Raw genomic sequence first — 22,602 nt, 5'->3', positions numbered from 1 at the left:
AGTTACAAAATTAGTCTGATCAAAGTTCCATCTTATTTGAGCCCTCGCATACCATGGGAGAATCTTTCCATAGAGGAAGTTTTCATGGGGAAAGGTACATTGCTATGAAGGGGGCACCGGATTTCCCAGCGTTATTTAAAAAAACGATCAGAAATTAAACAGAAAAAAACAAGTTTTTCGACTGAAAGTAAAGAGCAACACAAAAATTAAAACGAACAGAAATTATTACGTATATGATTCGGTTCGCCCCCTAGTCAATACCTAGCTCTTTACGCTAAAGTTCAAATTTTGCTCCAATTCTTTAAGAATGACCCTTTAATCACAGAGGCCGTTAATTAGAATGAATAGTTCTTATGAAAGTACTAAAAAAAAAATTAGCGTAAAGAGCGAGGTATTAACTAGGGGGCGAACCCAATCATATACGTAATAATTTCTGTTCGTTTTAAGTTTTGATGGTGCTCCTGACTTTCAGTTGAAAAACTTGTTTTTTTTATTTAATTTCTGATCATTTTTTTTAAATAATGCCGGGAAATCCGGAAAAAGCCATCCATAAACAGCCTTGAAGCTAAACTCAATTAAAAGGCAAGAATGACGCTCTAACGGCTAGGCTTTCAAAAGTACCGTTTTCTAAACTATCACCATATACTCTCAAAAATGGTAAGCACAAATACAACATATCTGCAATCAAGTTTCAAATAAGTGACAGATAAGCATGTCATTTTGCCATATCATTATTATCGAATTTTTCTATTCATCATTTATACCTTTCACAGGAACTTCTCAATGGAAGGAAAATGTAGCTTTGAAACAGATATTTTTCAAATGGTTTGAAGACTAGGAAGAATAGTCTTAGAAATAAGATTATTGTACTAAAGGCCATCCATGGTCACAAAAGCAGCTTATTTTGACTTTGGCGCTTCGAAAAGTTGAAAAGATTTTGCTAGATATTTTCCAAAGGAATTGTCTGAGGACAGTTTTAGATACTGTTTTGCATGATTGTATACCGAACCAAGCCGAACGAGAAATATTTTTCGATACCTCTGTTTAGGGTTATAAGGCGAGAAGGCTTAAGACGGTCAGGCCACATTTAACGGGTGAATTTTGAAACTTTGACAGTGACGTTTTGACAATCAAGCTGGGGGCAAACCGAAAGCAAAACATTTTTAAATCTTATAGATATCAGATGGCCAAAGTTTGTAAAGGTCAAATGTCAAAGATGTCATGAAAGGTCACGAAAAAGATGTCAATACCTAAAGGATGAAGGAGCTTGATAACTGTGGAGGGAGAGTGAGCCTCTGAACAGAGTGGCTGGAATAGCAAAGGGTTTTTATTCAGTAATTTATTTTATTTTTAAAGTTTTTAATCATTATTTTTAAGGAGTGCTCTTCTGAATGCTAAAAATTAATATTAACTGCTTAGAATCAAAAAAAAAAAAAAATGGTAATTGTGGACTTCAATAGATGGACATCGGGAAGTCCAAAACCAAAAAGATATGGACTATCGTTGTTTCTGAAACTGCGGCTCACAAAACTGATTTTTTTCGGTTAGGAATAATAATTATTTTCTCACTTAAATAAAACATTTAATATTTATGGTTTTTCTACCAAAAATACGGAAAAAAACATACGACACCGTATTGCAGCCATTAGACATAATAAAGAAATCTAATCCATTAGAGATCTAAGTAATATCCTAATACATATTAGGGCATGGCCAACCACTAATGAAATGAATTAACTGTATGTTTTAAGCATTTATAAAGTATAAATGCTCAATATAGCTGAGCATCAGTGTTTCATATTAATTACCAATAGTAAATGAATAAACCGAATATACAATTGAGAATATTTCATAAACTAAAGATAATTCAGCAGTTGCCTAACTACTTTCTAAAAAGTGATTACCTTCCATAGAAAAACAGATCCGGCCTTTTCCAGATTTATGTTGCTCCTCATAAAACAATTTTGCCTACAGTTACTTATCAATATTTGTATTTAAAAAGCCTAAATACAAGTATAAAATTCAATTTTAGTAATTTGAATTCGAGAGACTTAAACGTTGGAGAACTTATCTACAGATATCTACATGTTAAGATATCTTGACTTCTTCATATATTGACGTATTTACATTTTGGAAGTCCGTGAGTTAGCCTATGAGTATGCAAGCAAAAATGAATTGTCGTATTCCTCAAGTTGGGATGACAAAACAAGAGCAGGCATTAAAATGGTATTATAGATTTATGTCACGAAATCAAGGCATTTCACTCAGAAAACCTGAAGCAATTGATCTCTCTAGGGGAACCAGTTTCAACCACTACAGTGTTAGCATCTTCTTCTCTAAGCTACGTGGTGTTATGAACCTTTACTTCAATCCAGACAATTCACTTGTCATATCCAAAAGCTCGTCCAAGAAAGGCCATATACAGAAGTCAATCAAAAGGAGTGTGCAGAATATTGACGGGTACTCCAGAGAAAAAAAAAAGATTGAGGAGCAGACTATGCTTTCTAAAAGCTAAAAAAGTGAAAGAGGCTATCACAAACCCTCGTTTCAAATCCAAAAATCTTAAGAAATCAGTTTTTGTTGGAATTCACAGCAGCCTACAAGAGGTTTCAGTCCTGGAAGATTTTTCAGGATCTAATGAATAAGATCAAAATGAAGGACTTTCAGGTGAGAGGAGGTATCCTTTTTCTACTTTACACGTTGGCGACTTTGTTTTGTTTCTAGAAAAAAATGGGAAAATGCCACAGTGTTGGTAAATTATTTTAAAACTTGCAGAAGAACAAGAAGTAGAAGTTTTGTATTTAAAAAGAATTGCTCCATTCTTGAAGTTTATCCCTACTTATGCTTCCTACTGGAATAGTTTTACTGATATTGCTACTCTCTTGCCAGATCCTGAGCCTTCACAACAGACTACAAAACAAGCAGGACATCTTGTATTTCCTCTTGATGTATCAGAATTTCATACACTGTAAACACAGGAACAGTGCTTTTCTTAATCCTTGTGTTACTCATTTGTGCTTCGTTCTTTCTGTTTTTATATTTTAACCCCATTATCTCTATTAAAGACCTGAGTTTTGTATCAAGAAAACATATTAGGGTCTGTACCAAGTATGGTTACCACTTGTCCCATCTATACATCCCCGTTCCATACTTGGGACAAAATGGGGGGTTGTAAAATGAATGCCTTTCCTTAAATGCTGAATGAGCTCCCAGTTTTAAACCATGGTGATAACTTTCTTAGCTAATACAGAAGATGATGAGAAATTTTTCTCAGGGAGAAAAAGCCTTTTCTCGCCAGGAATTACCATATCAAATCAATGTCTATGCAATATTAGGAGAGGCCTATTTGAAAAAGAAATATCTAAATATCTTCCAGGTGATGAAACTGATCACGCCACGGGAAAGTGCCCTTTTCCACCATTTTGTGCGACAAAACTCCAATTTGGCTGAAACTAACCCAAAGTGCTGGACAATGAAAAATTCTGAGATGGCCAAGATTTTTTTTTTCTAAAACCCTTAACTGGAGGTTTAAAGCTCACCGTTATGCTTTGTAAAAACCGATCCAACATTGATTTATACATTGATGTAATTGCTTAATTTGTTCTCTTTTTACTTATTATAATATAAATGAAGTTATTTTCTTCCGATTTTTAATTGACATGGCTAGAATTTCATATGGAGTAGTATTGTAGGGATCAGAGGGGATCAATGTTTGGTAGATTGCTTTGATGCACACCAAGATATAAGTGACCTTACCAAGAAAACACCGAAAATTAACCCTTTATACCCGCTTTTGTCTTGGATTACCAATAATAACAACCTTATACATTCGACAATAACATGAACTATATCTATTAAAATGAATAAACAGTTGATAAAAGAAAAAAATGCCTCATAAACTATTTAAGAGCACAAATGTGAGAAGAACATAAATATAACCCAAAACGTAAAATAAAAATCCGCCATCTAGAAATGTTTCACTTTATAGTTTATGAAAGATTTGGCTAGGTTCCACCGCTTTCAACCAATCATAGCTGGTTATCTGTTTTATAAATAGAACTGATTGGTTAAAACAGATGATTCCAAGATAGTTTACTCAGGCCATAAAAAGGCTGAAGGCCAACAACTAAATTTGCACTTTAAGTGCCAATATAAATATGCACTTTGACCACCATTACTATTTTCGAATAAATTATAAGGTGAATAATTTTCAAAATTTGTATCATAAAAGTATTCAAATAAAAATGATGCTGCGTTTTTATAAGAAAAGAAATCACGCATTTTGATGCAAATTGGCCACGAAAGTCATAAGTCACGAACAAAGACTTCTTAAGATACTATTCACAATTCATATTCATTGAAATAATGTTTTAAATCACGGTCTAATTTGTCATAACACCTGAATTCTACTAATAGCGGCAAGTTACTAAACTGGTGCAGAAAATATACATTTTAAAAAAATTGACACGCAGCTCGTTACCTGATGCAAGGCAATTACACAACTATTTATCATCATTCATTACTTGAAAACTCCATCCACATATCTTCTTCAATCTGTTGTTGAAGCCAACTGTTTTAATTATAATGTTCGATCAAGCGATTCATCAGTGTACGTCACCAGCTTATAAGTAATCATCAACCTGAAATTTTTTTAGAATAATTATAGTATAAAATATATCATTGTAGTATAGAATTGTAAAGTTGTAGTATAAAATGGCCTTTTGGTGTCTAGAAGTTGCAAAGTTCAGAAACGTTGGGAAAAACGCTGGCAAGTTCGCCAACATAGCAAGCACAAGGTAAAGGAATTGTGTGAGAGGCCTAAATGCAGGTTCCAGAAAAAAGACCTTCTCTATTCAGAAGAGGTGCTGCTCAAGTTCTTGGGGTGATACGGTGGTGTAGCGAGTTCTGATTAGTAACGGCACAAGTCATTTTTCATAAGTGCTGCCGCGGAGTGCGTAGCGCGCTTGTTGTGAAGGAGTATTTTCAAAACAGAGGTTCTGTGATTAATATTTTTTGAAAAAAATGTTCTAAATGAAAGTAAAGAGTGACATTAAAACTAAGAACAAATATAAATTTTTCTGTATAAGAGGGGGGATGTTTCTTTAAAAACCCTGCTCTTCAGACTAAATTTTAACTAGTGCTTAACTGAAAGCATTTTAGACTCCAAAATATATAAGCCGGAAGTACAAATTTCTAAAAAAAATTATGTTTAAAGCAAATGGAAATATACAATCCCTCTCATAATCGAGGCAGCGTCAGAAAATAGATGAACTTTTTATTATATTGCTCCTGTATTAGGGTGTTTTTCTAGAAGTGTTGGCAGAAAAAAAAGTAAAACTTTAGTGCAAAGAGTGGTGGGCTGAGGGGGTGGTATACAAGAAATATAGAGGATGATATTTGTTTATTGAGAATTTTAGTGTGCGCTCATTATTTCCATTTGGAAAAACTTATTTGATTTCTGTTCGTCTTAATAGCATATTGAGGTGTTTCAGTGATTTACCTTACGTATATTTCGTTCTTTTCCAAGGAAAATAATCATTTTTACTTTTAATCTCACATCATGCTTGGCCACAATTGGAGAGTAGGTGAAAAAGCAAAGGAAGAACTATGGTTACCCTCCCGTCAGTCTCTTTTAGCCCTTCAAAAAGACTAGAACTCTGGTCTTTCTGTAATTTATGTTCTATAGAGCCCACTTTCTACATTCCATAACGATCTGTTGTATTCGAGCAGCACTTGTTATCGTAGTTTTACGAGGATATAGGAGGGGAGGAGAGCATAGAGTACGCCAATCATATAAGACTACATTTGCTCTCAACCCCATATATATATATATATATATATATATATATATATATATATATATATATATATATATATATATACTACTAATTGACAAGCTTGAGGAGAAACCTAGCCCTATTTTAACATTTAAAAATAACCTGAATTATTACAAGTGTATATTTACACTTACGTTTCCAAAACGTAAAACGTACAATTTAAAAAAAATACAAATTTTTTTATTCCGTATCAAACCTTGACTCTAAATCCGTGATAGATTGCTAACACAGCAATAGAACAAGGAGAAACTTGCTCAGATTTTTTTTTTTTTTTTTTTTTTTTTTTTACTAGATAAAACAGATAGCAAGAACAGAAGTGAATACCTTTGCAAATGGATGTTCCAAAAGTTGCGTAGCAGTCCATCTTTTATATTGGTCATGAGTTAGACAGTGTCCAATGAAGTCTTTCCCTTCCGCGCAAAAATTCAGGGGAGGCTCGGAGTGCTCTCCCATTCCTACTCGGAACATTATGGCATAGTTACTGTCCAGTTCAGGCCAGGGTCTCTGAAACACACATAAAAATGATGCTTCAACTAGAATACCAATAAAAAAAAAACGGAAAAAGAATTAAGCAATCTAAACACTTAAGAGGGAAAGAGATGAAGTTATCAAAGGCAGCGCAATACCGCTGCCTAAGTAAAGACCAAAGTGGGCTCTATTAATTTTTTTTTCTGTACATCAAGGCACTTCGTATGGAAAGAATTGCCGCAGAAACTTCGGAGGGTGCTCATTCGATTAGAAATTGAAAGTTCTAGCGCTCTGTCTTAGAATCAAAAGTAACTGGAGGGGAACCAGCCCCCCTAACCCCTTTTTGCTGCTCCCCCAAAAATTGTATCGAAATTTTGAGATAATCATTTTGTTGAGCATAATTCAAATCTTCAAAAACTAATATCATCCTGATTTTCATAGACTTACTGAAAGCTTTTGATTCAGCCCATCCTGGAGCGATTGTGGAAAATTCTTTGGTTTTATGGAATCCATGAGAAAGTTATAGAGATTATCAAAACTTTGTGTGAAGGGCAGTTATAGGCAGCTCCTTTGTGTAAAGGGTGGCTCCTAGGGATTGTGCCTAAGCAAACATTCTTAGAGATTCCAAAGGGCATACTATAGAAATGACACGAATACTTGAGATCAAAAGACTCTATGCGCACCTGATTTTTCAAATTATCTGCAATGTCTCAATAACTGCTAGTGGAATTTAGTTGAAACTTTCAGCAAGTATTGGGAGAGGGGTGCAGATGGAACTCAAATTTTGGTTTGGGGGGGGGGGGAGAATAGACTCATAAGACCCCATGTGTACCCAGGCTATTGAAATAACATATCTGCAATATTACAAGAAAAGCTTGGGCGATGCAGTTGGAACCTTTCGGTACTATCGAGGATAGGGAAAGGTGCTAAATGATTTCTGTTCACGATCTCAAAGATGTTTTTTCCTAAAAATTTCTCTTAGGTCTTGGAATCTCTTGACAGTTAAGTAGTGAGGTAAATCAAAAGACACAGTATGTTGCCAGGTTATCAAAATGTCGTATCTGCATACTGTAGGAACAGCTTGAGAGATCTTGGAACTTTCACGTAGTTTTCAACGTTTTCTACACCCTGAATATCTAAAAAACGGCTTGTGATATGAAGTTAATACTCCCAGGGAATATTGGGGGTCAAGGGGACCTCAAATGTTGACTTGGAGGAGCGGGAAGAGATAAATTTAGAGATGATGCATAGTGTCAGGATATAGAATATCTGCAATATATCGGGAACGGCATGGGTGGCTCAGTTGAAACTCCGATATATAAGGGAGGGGAAGAAGGGGAGTTCAAATTTGTGTTTGGGGACGGCTAAAATTGTTATGTCTCCGATCCACCTTAAAAATGTTGCAATATAATCTCCCACGGGAATTAGAATCTATTTGCGTCTAAAAAGATAGTTAAATGAAAATATAATATGCAGTACCACGCTACCAAATAGCGTATGCGCCATATTTTGCAAATTGCTTAGGGTAAAAAAAATGTTGTGTATCCAATCCACCTAAAAGATCTTTGTACTAAAAGCTCCTATGAGAATTATAATTCGTTCACGTTTAAACAGAACAGTGAGGTAAATCAAAATAAACTATATGCAGCCCGGTTATCAAAATAGCGTATCTGCAATATCTCGGGTCACTTTCAGGGAGCATTAGGAGGCCAAGTGGAACTTACGTTATAACTTCGAGGAGGGGAAGACGGATGAAAATGTTTCCTCCCCAATACACCTAAATATTTTTGCACTATATGCCCCAGTAGGACCTATGATCTATTCCTTGTTAAGCACCGAAGGAAATCAAAATACACCTTGTGTTTCCATGTGACCATGTGCTCTGCAATATCCTCAGAACAGCTTTATGGATCAAGTTGAAAATTTCAGGCAGTTTTAAGGGAGGATGGAGGTAAGTAGACCTTCGATCTTGACTTTAAGAGGGGCAGAGGGGAAGGCACATAGCATGTTTTGGCACTCATATCTCTTTCCCTAAGCCTTATATTTGAAGTCTTCTTGCTCTCCCCAGAACCTTCCTTCAATTTTCCAGTCGATCCAGATATATTACAGATACGCTATTTTAATAGTCTGGGTAAATGGACTATCTAATACTTTACCCCATTAATTCACCGAAAATAGACTCAAAATTTTACACGGGCTAAGGGGGCAAATAGTACCTATAAAGTTTCTTTTTTTGCGGATCAAATTAGCATGACTTTTGGCCCCACCAAATCCTCTCTATTAACACAAAATTTAAAGTCTCCTTGCCTCTTCCCCCCCTAACACTCCATAAGCTGAAACTCGATCCAAACAAGTCATTCACAATATGCAGCAGATATACCATTTGATAACCTGGATGCATAATTTCTTTAGATTTGTTTCTGCTCATCTTTCTAGGTAAAATGTGAAGTACACTTGTCCCCGAGAATTTCCTGAAATTTTCAAGTATTCCGACGCTGGAAAATTTTGTTCAAGTTGACATGGTCCCTATGAGGCCATGGCAATAGAGTTGTCCTTCCAGGAATATGGATATGGATAGGCGTATGGATAAGAACAGAGGAGTGAGCTTATGACATACTGAAGAACCCAAATCACCTCAAGACACCAGTACAGCTGTAACTTTTAATATCTACCTTATCCTCGTTAAGGCACTAACCGGGAATTAAATGGTAAGAGGAAAAGACAGAAAAACCATCTCGCACACTATTCGTGACCGAAAAGATACATTTTACGTAAATTTCTAATAGTATTCACTTTACGAGCAGTAGCCTAAAAAGAGAAAAACCTGACTTTTTTCTTTTTTGTCCCAATTTCTGACAATTTTTATGCCTTAGCTGAATTTCCGACTTTTTGAAGGAGATCTGACTTGGAGGCAGCCTTGTGTTTGTCAAACGTGAAAAAAAGTCAAAAGGGTACTGAAAAAACTTAACACGAGAAAAAAGAAATAATTAGCAAGACAGTAAAGGAAACTTAGATAAAACAGATAAATAATATAATAAAAAGTAGAAATTAAGGAAAAGGACAAGAGTAAAAGAAAGAGAAAACTACATAGGGAAAGAGAGAGCTACCTTTCCAGTGGCCATTTCCACAACTACACAACCAACTGACCAAATATCAGTAGCCCGACCATGGCCTGTCTCAGCAGTGGACATAAAGATCTCGGGAGCCATATATGCTAAAATTACATAAAAATGATGAACATATAATAAAATAAAATCTTTAACATGAACAAGAAACAATTATAGAGTTTGAGAGATAAAAAAGGGAAAAAAACAGTAGACCAGGACTGAAACTTAAAACTACCTTTTTGTGGGTATTTTTGAATTAGCCTTAGACGAGGGTCATTATTGCTGATAGAGGTCAAGTTTTGACCTGGGGGCATATTTGGTAAAAATTTTGAGATAGCCGTTTTATAAAAAAATAGTTCAAAGATAATATAACAAAAACTCCTTGGCCAATACAATCCCCCTTTGCTATTTACAAAAGGCGTTGTAAATTATCCCTGGGGGCATATATGACTCTTATGGAAGGGGTGCTCGTATAAACTTCAGAGAAGGCTCATTTGATTGAAAATTGAAAGTTTTAGTTCACTTTTTAAGAGTCAAAAGAGATCGGAGGGCAGCTAGCCCCTCCACGCCCTTTTTCCCCAAACCAATTCGATAGCAATTTTGAGATAGCCATTAGGTGAAAAATAGTTGAAAGGTCAGATAAGAAAAAGTCAGGTGTCGACTTAGCCCCCCCAGGGCCCAGGGGTAGGCGTTGTAAGTTATCCGCTGGGGGCATATATGGTTCTTATGGAAGGGATACTCCCATAAACTTTTGAGAGGGCTCATTTGATTTTAAATTGAAGGTTCCAGTTCACTTTTTAAGAGTCAAAAGAGTTCGGAAGGCAACTAGCCCGCCTCAGACCCACGCCCTTTTTCCCAAATGCATCCGATAAAAATTTTGATTTAACGATTTTATTTGATTTAACAAAAACTTCGGTGTCGACAAAACTCCCCAGGGTCCAGGGAAAAGCGCTGTAATTAATGCCCTGGGGTCATATATGGTTCTTAGGGAAGAGATGCTCGTATAAACTTCAGATAGGGCTAATTTGATTGGAAGTTGAAAGTTCTAGTTCACTTTTTAAGAGTCAAAAGAGATCGAAGGGCAACCCCTCCTCCTCAACACCCTTTTTTCCTCAAACTCATCCGATAAGAACTCTGAGACAGCCATTTCGTTAAAAATAGTTCGATCATAGTGGATCAAAAGATCATGTAACGAAAACTCCGGGACATATATGGTTCTTATGGAAGGGAGGCTCTTGAAAACTTCAGAGAGGGCTCATTTGATTGGAAATTGAAAGTATTAATTCAGATTTTTATGAGTCGAAAGAGATCGGAGGGCAATTAGCCCCCCCCCCACCCCTTTTTCACCAAATGTATCAGATAAAATTTTTGAGATAACCATTCTGTTAAAAATAGTTCAAAGGTTAGATAACAGAAACTCAGATGTCGACACAATCAACCGCCCCCCCCCGCCCGGGGACAGGCGGTTTAAGTTATGCCCTTTGGGCATATATGGTTCTCATGGAAGGGATGCTCGTAAGAACTTTAGAGAGGGCTCATTTGATTGGAAATTGAAAGTTCAAGTTCACTTTTTAAGAGTAAAAAGAGATCCAAAGGCAACTAGCCCCCCCCCTCCAACCCCTTTTTTCCCCAAAAGCATCCAATAAAATTTTGAGATACTTATTTTGTTAAAAATAGTTCAAAGATTATATAAAAAAAAATTCTTTGTCAATACAATCCCCCCAGGGCCCTGGGGCAAATGTTGCCCTTGGGGCAAAAACTTCCGCTCATTTGACTGGAAATCGAAAGCTTTAGTTCCGTTTTTAAGAGTAAAAAAAAGACCCGAGGGCAACTAGCCCCCCCCCCCGCCCATTTCCCCCTAAATACATCCGATAAAAATTTTGAGACAGCCATTTTGCTAAAAATAGTTCAAAGGTCAGATAACAGAAACTCAGATGTCGACATAATTACCAGGCACCCAGGGGAAGGCGTTGTAAGTTATGCCCTGGAGGCATATATGGTTCTTATGGAAGGGATGCTCATGGAAACTTCAGAAAGGGCTCATTTGATTCGAAATTGAAAGTTTTAATTCACTTTTTAAGATTCAAAATAGATCCGCGTGCAACTAGCCCCCCCCCCACGCCTTTTTTTCCCAAACGCATCCAATAAAAATTTTGAGACATCCATTTTGTTAAAAATAGTTCAAAGATCATATAACAAGAACTCCTTTGTCAATACAGTCCCCCAGGGCCCGGGGGTAGGCGTTGTAAATTAGCCCTGGAGGCATTTATGGTTCTTATGGAACGGATGCTCGTATAAACTTCAGAGAAGGCTCATTTGATTGGAAATTGAAAGTTCTAGTTCACTTTGTCAGATTCAAAAGAGATCGGAGGGCAACTAGCCCCCCTCCACTCCAAGCGCTTTTTTCTCAAACACATCCGATACAAATTACGAGATAGCCATTTTTTTTCAGTTGTTCATAGATCAGATAACAAAAAATCCGGTGTCAACGTAGCCCTCCAGGGCCCGGGGGAGAAGCGTTGTAAGTTATGTTCTGGGGGCATAACTTGAAAGTTCAAGTTCACTTTTTAAGAGACAAAAGAGATCTTAGGGCAACTAACCCTCCACGCCCTTTTTTTCCCAAGAACATCCGATAAAATTTTGAGATAGCTGTTTTGTTAAAAATAGTTCAAAGATCATATAACAAATAATTCTTTGTCAATAGAATCCTCCAGGGGCCGGAGGCAGGCGTTGTAAGTTATGCCCTGGGGGTATATATGGTTCTTATGGAAGGAATACTCTTAAAAACTTCAGAGAGGGCTCTTTGATTTGAAATAGGAAGTTTTAGTTCAGTTTTTAAGAGTCAAAAGAGATCCGAGGGCAAATAGCCCCCCACGCCCCTTTTTCCGCACATGTATCCGATAAAAATTATGAGATAGCCATTTTGTTAAAAATAGTTCAAAGGTTACAGAAACTAAGATTTTGCTGGAATCTTCCAGCACCCAGGGGCAAAGAAAAAGTCAGGTTTTGACGTAACCCCCCAGGGCCCGGGGATAGGCGTTGTAAGTTATGCGCTGGGGGCGTATATGGTTCTTATGAAATGGATGCTCGTATAAACTATGTTGAGGGCTCATTTGATTGGAAACAGAAAGTTCTAGTTCACTTTTTAAGAGTCAAAAGAAATTTGAGGGCAACTAGCACCACCCCCTAGGCCTTTTTGCCCAAACCCATCCGATACAAATTTTGAGAGAGCTATTTTTTTTTAAATAGTTCAAACATGAGATAACAAACTCCGGGGATCGATACAGTCCCCCAGAGCCCGGGGGCAAGTGTTTTAAGCTATGACCCGAAGGTGTATAAGGTTTTTATATAAGGGGTGGTCGCATAAACTTAGAAGGTGGCTCATTTGATATGACGTTGAAAGTTCTAGTTACCTTTTTATTAGTCAAAAGTTAACGGAGGGGCATCTATTCGTCCCTGACACAAACACCCTCTTTTCTCCAAATGTATCAAATGAAAATTTGAAGATAGTCAGCTTATTTGAAATAGTTGAACGATAAGATTACAAAAAAAATGTTGCAAACATCCCCCCCTCCCAGAGCCGCGTGAAGTGTTGTAACTTATGCCGCGGGGGCATATAAGCTTTTTATGGAAGAGTTGGTCACATAAACTTTGGAGGGGACTCAAACGATTAGAAATTGAAAGTTTTAATTCACGTTTTAAGAGTCAAAAGTGATCCGATGGCAACTAGCACTCCTACCTCCCTCTGAAATTTCCAATGACGCAGTAGGTTTTAGACTTTTACAGTGAAAGGAAGAGGCAAAACCCCAGCTCTTCTTTGTAGTAATTTTTGTTCGTTTCAAGCTGGATTTGCATACTCAATTTAAGTTTCACGCGTTTAAAGATTTATTTACTCATTTATATTAGTTACTATTGTTTGTTTGTTTACTATGATTGTTCATTTAATAGCATTTATCGGGCAAAGTTTGAAAATAAGGAATGTATTTGAAAAATCAGCAGAAATGAGTAAAAGTAAATACATTATCATGGAGCTCTAGAAAGTGCAACTTTTCTTATTGCTTTAGCAAAAGACAAACACAGCCTTTAATTGGCAGTAAACTGGGTAAAAACAATCAGTGGTCGAATGATTAAAATTATGTAAGAATATAACCCCAAAATCTTGTTACCAAACCGGAATAAAAAAAAAATGTATATATCTTTGAAAAGATAAAAATCTGAGCTACGCATTAATATGTTTATTATTCAAAATTAAACACACTAAACTATTAGTTAATGGACTTGCTTTCAAAAATACGTTTTTGGAAATACCAATTATCATATTTTGTTACATTTCAACTTTTTTCAAATAGAATTAGGATTCTCACTTTTTTCTGATTCCTAAAATACCAGTTTATACTTTTTTATGCAATGCGCAAATATTAAATTTAATTTTTTGCTGCAAACACCAAAAGATTGAGATTGCTATATATTGCATAAACAAAAAAAAACCCTTATTCTATTACCAAGCAAAATATTTAAATACGTATATGCTATTATAAACGTAGACACTTGTTTGTTTAAGGTTTATTGGACATTTTTCACAAGTCTTCTGCTATTGGCTGAACTTTGCTTACTTTCTTGAAAAAGTTAAATAAGTATCAACTTTTTTCCTACAGCAATACAGTCAAAAAAGTTAGACGAAGAAAACGGTTTATTAATTTATTGGGCAGCTTTGTTAACTTTATTGACGCCGTGGGAGCCCTGCATAAGAGTGCAAGAGGGTTTGTGTCCACTCATTTGAGAATTTCAGATTACTACGTTAAAGGCATTTTTCTGAACCACTAAATTTGAAAATTTTATTTGAGTGGTTTTAATAATTTAATAGAAGAACTTTCTTCTTTCAGATAAACATTAAAGTTTAGTTGCATCTTTGACAAAAAGAAGTAATTTTAAAGCTACAAAATACCACGTTTTCCCCATTTGAACAATAAAGCGCTACAAAATACTTCATGAAAGTTAAGGGAAACGTTTTGTTAACTTCATGAGCGACGCTTACAACTTATTAGTATTTTATGAGCAGTCGTTGAACTTTGTTTGATGTCGAAGTGTTTAGTTAGTATTTAAAAGAAAACTCGTTCTTTATGTGAACGATTTTGTTCATGAGAAGTCGAAGAAATTGCTGGTTTCGTCGAAGAAAAGAAAATGTATATATCTTTGAAAAGGTAATAATCTGAGCTACGCATTAATATGTTTATTATTCAAAATTAAACACACTAAACTATTAGTTAATGGACTTGCTTTCAAAATTATTATGTTAATGGTTAATGGACAAAATAATTTATGTGTAAAACGAACATAAATTATTCGTGCATGAAAGGGGCTGTTCCCTCCTCAGCGCCTCGCTCTTTACGCTAAAGTTTTTCATTGTTTAAAAAAATAGAGTTGTGAGAAAGTCAAACTTTAGCGTAAAGAGCGAGGCGTTGATGAGGAGACAGCTCCTTTCATGTACGGAATAATTTCTGTTCATTTTATGTTTTAACGTCGTTCCTTACTTTCAGTTAAAAAAACTTGTTTTTTTTTATTTAATTTTTGAACGTTTTTGAATTAATACAGGTTTTGATTTTGGCTCACAGTACATGAATAATTAAAACAAAATTTGAACATTAATTTTAATTTTATTTGGTTAAATAGCTATCCCGAATCCTGTTTAGTTTTATTTACGAATGTTTTTATTAGTAATAAATATACGTAACTTATAAATTAACTTACGTAACAAACTTCTATATTCATATATTTTTAATACATATTACATACATTAGAAGGTTCGCCCCCTAGTCAATACCTTGCTCTTTAAGCTAAAGTTTGAATTTTGTTCCAATTCTTTAAAAATGACCCCTTAATCACAAATGCCGTTAATTTGAAAAAATAGCTCTTATGTAAGTACTAAATAATCTTTGGCTTAAAGAGCGAGGTATTGACTAGGGGTGAACCCAATCATATACGCAATATTTTCTGTTCGTTTTAATTTTTGATGTTGCTTCTTACTTTCAGTTGAAAATCTTGTTTTTTTTTATATAGAATTTCTGATAGTTTTTTAAATGATACTGGGAAATCCGGCGCCCCCTTCATAGCAATGTCCCTTCCCCCATGAAAACTTCTTTCGTGGAAATATCCTCCCACATAACCCCCAACCCACTCCCCCCTACCAGAAACAAAAACCCTGAAAACGTCTGTATACTTCCCAATAACCAATACTATATGTTAACATTTGGTAAAGTTCACAACTTTCAGCCCTTCCCCCGGGGGCTTAGGGGGGTTACGTCATCCTAAAAGATAGAGTTATCATATTTTCGACCATGCTAAACAAAATGGCTATTTCAAATTTTAATAGGGTGACTTTAGGAAAAAAATGAGCGTGGGAGGGGGCCTAGTTGCCCTCCATTTTTTGAGGTCACTTAAAAGGGCACTAGAACTTTTAATTTCCGTTTGAATGAGCCCTCCCACGATATTCTAGGACCACTGGGTCGATACGATCACCCCTGGGGAAAAAAATAACAAAAAAAAACAAACAAACAAATAAACACGCATCCGTGATCTTTCTTCTGGCAAAAAAAAGCAAAATTCCACATTTTTGTAGACAGGAGCTTGAAACCTCTGCAGTAGGGTTCTCTGATACGCTGAATATGATGGTGTGATTTTGATTTAGGTGCTATAGCTTTTAGGGGGTCTTTCTCCTTTTTTTGAAAATCAGCAAAATTTTCTCAGGCGCGTAACTTTTGATAGGTAGGACTAAACTTGATGAAACTTATATATTTGAAATCAGCATTAAAATCTGATTCTTTTGATGTATCTATTGGTATCAAAATTCCGTTTTCTACAGTATCGGTTACCATTGAGCCGGGTCGCTCCTTACTTACAGTTCGTTACCACGAACTGTTTGATGATAAGCATTGAGATTGCTGTATATTGCATAAAAAAAAAATTGTGTGCGGGTGTTGCTTAAAAAAATTATTTCTTAAATGATTATTTGTAAGTTTGTGCAATACCTGAAAATTCTTTTATATTTTATTTATCTATTATTATTTTTAATTCAGTTATTTATTTATTTATCGATAATTTTTTCATATATTTAGGTTATAGTTTATGTATTTTGGTTTATTTATAATAATTTTAATTAAATAGTTGAGGTATATGTTAATAGTTGACTTAATAGGCAAGTAGTTACATGGACTTTCGCGCGATCGCAAACCTTCATAGGTTTTCTCCAGCGTGAAAGTGTTGTCTGATTGATTTATTTGTTTTTGAATTTGGATTAATAAACTTATTGAACTTATGAATAGACCTAAGATGGGTCCAGGGGGTAAAAATGGGTACTAAGACGTGTCCAGGTTTTTTTTTATCTTGATTTGCTTATTAATTTAACAATTCGTGTTGGCCATCTTCACTACCTCTTTTGCTCATAATATTTCATCAATTAGTTTATTGATATTAAAGAATTATGAAGAAACGGAATACAATTATTCGAGAATAAACGATCTTGATCCACAATCCCCCTAAAGACTCTATGGCTGGGAAATACACAAGGAAACGAAAGAAAAAAGAATAAATAGTTCCCGCTGATGTTCCAATCACAACATAGTTCACCGCAGAGAACCATAGCCATAAATAAAACAAGGGTGATAAATAATAAAGAAATAACAGCACTTAACTACAACAAGAAAAATAAACAACCATTATCTGCTCTATCCCTAGTCACAAGGTTCGCGGCAGAACTGTAGGTTAGGGAGCTTAATGGGTCTTAACTTTTTTTTTGTCCCTTGTTTAATGCTATCCCTAGTCCTGAGACTTCACTGTGCCTAGTTGGGTGGCAGTTGGAAAGAAACTTAAAAAAACAAAACAAATAAAACTTGCCTACCGTGTGTTCCTATAAAGCCATGCAGCTCACCAGCAACGGTTGTATGGGATTTCATTTTGGTAGAACAACCATAATCACCAAGTTTAAGACAATTACCCCCTTCAGCCAAAAATATGTTCGCACCTACAACATTTCAAAATTAAAAAGCTTATGCGTTATTGTCTGCTTCTTCCTGAAGAAAATCACTATCGATTGTAATTGCAAATTGAGATTTCACATTGTGATAAGAAGTTAAACGAAGAAGCTTAGGTATTATTTATGACTGATGAGGTGGGATTAATCCATCAATGTCACCAAGTTTATAACCATAATATTCATCAATTACCCCTTTGGTGACTGAACCATAATCACCAAGTTTAACCCAATTACCCCTCCAGTCAAAAATAAGTTCACACCTGCAATATTTCAAAATTAATAAGTGAAAACACAATACAAGCCCAAAAAAGTACTATATAAATAGCTAAAAATATCCCACTTATTTCCTGCGAGACTGATAGTAATTTCACGTTGTGACTTAAGAAGTTAATTAAAAAGCTTAGGTGATAAGATTATTTATGACTGATGAGGTGGGATTTATCCACCAATCAGGAAAGATTTAAAGTACATAAGTTCCATAACGTACATTATTACGCAGGAAACTTTAAAGATCATAAAAAAAGGTCTAATTAAAAGTGATTTTAGATTAAAAAAGTAAACACTAGTTATTACCATCTAAATCATTTCATATTTTTGCTTTTTCACTTTTTTGATTTTTTTGTGGTTTTTTCGTTTCTTTGTGCAATCAAAGAACGAATTAAATCAATACATTAGTTAAGTGGCTGTTTATTTTTGGTATATAATGAACCATAGCTTAAATAATAACTCCAAGAATACACAATTTCAATAGTAAATAATTTGAAGACACCATTGGGGGAGATATCTGAAGAACAGAGTAGGGAGCTATCAACGACTACGAGATACACATAATTTATTCAAGGATTATTGATCGAGTCTAATGGGGTCAATGTCCCCTTTTTCAAGGTACATTCATTTGTTGTTTCTAGGTGTAGTGACTCCGGGGCGAAGTTTGCACATGCACATTAACGGGAAGAGATGTATTGATCGACTTGAGGGGAACTGGATTTCTGAGAAATTGATTACATAAGCAAAGACGGTGAATTATTGATCCACAAAAGGGGAACAGGATCACGTGTCTCTTTCTAATCCAATCAGGGAGTCGGAAATATTAGCGGGACAGGATTGCAGAGAATATAAGGAAAGGATTTTTGCTATGGTTGTTATTAGTGTGTGAATAGAATTCAAAGGAGTGAGAACAGTTTGACTTTACTCATTAGGATATATTTGTAATAATGATGAGTGGATGTTTACACTATTAGAAGTTGATAGTAGAGTTGGTAGCAATGATACAAGAGCCCCAAACATTGCGGTGGAAATCACGAGAGGATCAAGGATTTTTCTGAAATGGGATGAAGTATATGCAAGATATGTAATATCTTTGTGCATATTTAAAATTAAGGATCGATTATGCTTCGCATCAAAAGTTGATAGAGCGCATGTGAATAGACTTCAATGTGCTTTAAGTGCACTAGTGAAGCATATCGTAGACAATAAACTGTATCGCTAAATGTACATGTGTACTATTATTGTTGTAATTATACAATAAAATTGTTTCGAAATCGAAAATGTTCCCTTTCTTTTTGTTAGAATGTTAGGCTAACGAATCAGGGTCAGTCTAAAGTCAATAGTCAGAGTGATAGGATTAAAAAATGAATAAATTCGAGAAAGAGAGAATTAGATCGAATCTAGTCATTATGGAAAAACATTTGATTTTGGATGAAGATTTTCTCGAGTTATCACTTCAACGAAAGGTATTCTCACAGGGGGCAATTGACAATATAATGAAAACAGATTCACCCACATTGGACTATTGTATGAAACTATGTCGACATGACTCAAATGCTTATACTCAATTTATTGATATATTAATTGGAACAAAGCAGAATCATATCGTGGATATACTTTTGAAAACATTGCCAATAGATTCAATGTAGATGGACCCCCCATTTGAAAGAGGTGACGTCACAGAGCTACTCCTCTCGCCATTCCTCCCTCTGAATTTATCGAACGAGGATGATCAGTTTCTTTTTAGCTGTGAGAGAGAGTTGACATCGGAAACCAAAAAAAATGTTCTATACATGTCCACTATGCATGTACACTCTTGGCAGTTGGACATCCTGTGACAATTGTACAATTATTGATGACTATAGTGAAAAGTGCAAATTATGTAATCCTTGTAAATTACATAGAGGCTATGCAGTACAAATTAAAGGATGTAATTCATGTCTTGAAGAGATTTGTGACTCTCACCCTAGAGGACATCTTTGCTCCAATTGTCACTATGACAAATGTGATCAGTGGGAGAATACTTACCCTGGTATGATTGGAAAGAATCCCAAACGTGATTTTAGTTTATTTCTACGAAATTGGTATCGTCGTGGATTTAAATTATCCTGGGAGGAAGAATCTGGTCTGCGATTCAACTGTTGGGATAACAAGACACTTGGGTTTCTACGTCATCGTTGTGACGACACTGCCTATTATGACTATAAACCAAGTAATTTTTATTTGGCAGTTACCGAATGTGATTCACCATTTGAAAACACTGTATGTGATATTGCTTAAAATAGACAGCTTGAATCTCTTGAATTTCATAATATGAATGCAAATAGTATCATTGACTATACAAAGAGATATGACAAGAGTGAAGTTACATTATATTGTAGAAAATGTGACCCTGACTTTGCAGCTAATCAAGATCAATATACAGTGAATCCAAATGATTTACCAGCATTAGTGGTTCACGACAGTTGCCTATACATCGAAGAAGAAGAAATCTAAAGTGAAGATTTAAAGACATTGTTGTATATATACATTTTTCATTTATCAATAAGCAAATTCGCATACATTTTTTAACCACTTTACTCTTAAGGCAACGAAATCAATATTATACAGGTCTGAGAGGACATTTTCCACCATAAAGTCGTTAAGAAGTGGATTGTCTGCTTAAATGTTGAGAAGCTCCTTGTTAGTATAACCACGACATCAGAACACAAAATATAGTAGTGCAAGGAAGCCACAGATTTTAGTCGTCAGATCCTGCATTCTCTTCTGATTTTGAATAATAGCTTTCCCACTGCTCTCAATATAGTTGCTGATGTGTGGAGTGTAGAATGTATAGGGTAGACCAAGAGGATCAAAAAATTCAATCGTCTTCATTGTTTGAAAGATGCACAACCAATGACCCGTGTGCACAGTCGACGGACTGCTATTATCAATAATTAGGGCATTGTTGACATTTTGAATTTTTCCAAGAAAGTCCGAGGGCAGACAATAGGATGTGTACTGGGACATGTAGGGGTCCATATTAAATACATTGATTATTTGACTGGTGTTCATGTTGCCAAGTCTAGTTGAACACTGCCTTCGGGAGTGATTTCTCAATAGGTTTCATATTGATTTAGTGAGATTAGTGCGATACTCTCAGCTAATGGATCGGCAAATGTACACTCTAAACGCTCACTCCCCGTACGTACTATACTCATATCCTGGGTGCCAGACAAATCTAATACAATGATACCATGTGTTTTAGCAAACATTTCTTAGATTATACCGTTTTCAAATAAGTTGTGAATCTTGATCTAGGGCTTGCATGGTCAACTCATACAAAGTCCTATAGGATTTATCAAAAGATAGATTGTAGAGTGGGATGCCACTTACTTTGCAAACAACAGATGAAAGCCCGAACATTTATGTGGGCATCCAGTCCACGATTCTATTGCACTAGCGCTTTTTACAAATGCCAAGGCCAGTTTTGACGGAATTTCGCCATTGATAAAGGATGAGTGGGTGAAGGTGCGTGACCCCATGGCAATATGACGTTGATTGGTTATTGTATGAGGAGCACGTAGTTTAATATTATTTCAGCTGGCTCTCAGTTTTTCCACTGCCAAAGCAACAGAACTCATGACCTGTTGTTTGCGTACATGTAGTATTGCCGAGGTGAGAGAGAGAGAGTTACATCCGGATTGCAAGCAAGTTCTTTTCTCAATATGAAATTGGATAGAGCAAGCGTCAATTTTATATCCACTTTAACATTGGGTGGTAGCCATTGGGGTATATTAAATATTTCATGATATATTTTTCCAACTAGATGTAATTCACTAGTTGTAGCATTTTTAAGTGCATCTGTACTCTCAGTATTAGTAATATATTCATATCCATTGGAGGTGCCTCTCAATTCCTTGTATGACTTGGGTGTCATCAGCATGAATTGCATATAGCTTTTATAAATTGAGATATTGTTGCTTTTGCTGACCAGCGTGCCATTGATTTAGACACTGATTTGACAAAATAAGTTATGTAATATGAAATTATCATAGAATATTCCATCGGCAAGAATTGGCATTGTATTGTCGGATTTCCGGACTTTCATTTGTAAATCTATAAATGTCGAAGACATGTCCATAAAGTAGTCTTCATTAGAATAAATTTGAAAATGGATGTTATCGGAGAGGGGTTGTTGAGGATAAAATTGCTCATAGTATCGATGCTTGACACTCACATCAACATTTTCTACATTGAATAGAATCAATAAGGAGCTGATTGAAGGTTGAGAATCCTTATGCGGTAGGTATGACATCTTAGGAAAAGAAATCTAGTTTCGATCTAACAATTATCTTCCTGGGGCTTCTTCTTCTACTGTTTAATGTGCGTGTCGGCGTTTTCCTTCTTTTCTTTGACAGGGGGGATGTTTTTCGTTTCTGACCTGAGTAGAGACTGATGAGTGATGCACTGTTTCTCGACCTTTTTAAACCTTTTCCATTTTGTTTTAATCTCTCGCCAAGGGTTCGCGCACTGGACCTAAGATTTTCCGAAGCACTTTTTTTTTAAATCCTTGCCAGAGGCCCAATCGTATAGTGTAGAGGATGCAAAATCTGTTGCAGCCGGTACAATATATTTTCTAGCCAGAGGTAGTGCAGAGCGAAAGAGCTTAGCAAACCAGTTGCCAAGATCATAGACCGACATTGACAAGCACTCTTTGTGATAATTCGTCCCATTGCCTTGTTTTCTTGGATAAAAAGCATTAATATGGCAGAGAATATCAGTACAAATAGATACCCCTTTTCTATTAGACAATTTGTTGAGCAATAGGTCAAAAATGGCATGTAATCACTGCCAAACCTTTTGATATTGCTAGGGGGTCATCTAATTCAGTTCTTAGTGTTAACTGACAGAG

General features: G+C 35.7%; 1 protein-coding gene across 1 annotated transcript in view; it reads right to left on the bottom strand.

The window, feature by feature from the left end:
- Positions 1–467: 467 nt before the first annotated feature.
- Positions 468–22,602, bottom strand: part of LOC148953807 (mitogen-activated protein kinase kinase kinase 4-like) — a 74,787-nt gene continuing 52,652 nt past the window's right edge. The window contains exons 4-7 of the mRNA XM_089085911.1: positions 17,307–17,429; positions 9,413–9,519; positions 6,162–6,341; positions 468–4,640 (exon numbers count right to left, since the gene is read on the bottom strand). Of these exons, the coding sequence (XP_088942037.1) occupies positions 4,623–4,640; positions 6,162–6,341; positions 9,413–9,519; positions 17,307–17,429 (428 nt within the window). The 3' untranslated portion in view covers positions 468–4,622. The remainder of the gene's footprint in view (positions 4,641–6,161; positions 6,342–9,412; positions 9,520–17,306; positions 17,430–22,602) is intronic.

The sequence above is a fragment of the Artemia sp. Qi Xiang Cuo genome, chromosome 3, assembly GCF_049724085.1.
Source record: "Artemia sp. Qi Xiang Cuo chromosome 3, ASM4972408v1, whole genome shotgun sequence".
NCBI classification, from domain to species: Eukaryota; Metazoa; Arthropoda; class Branchiopoda; order Anostraca; family Artemiidae; genus Artemia; species Artemia sp. Qi Xiang Cuo.
This window is presented reverse-complemented; position numbering and strand designations above follow the sequence as displayed.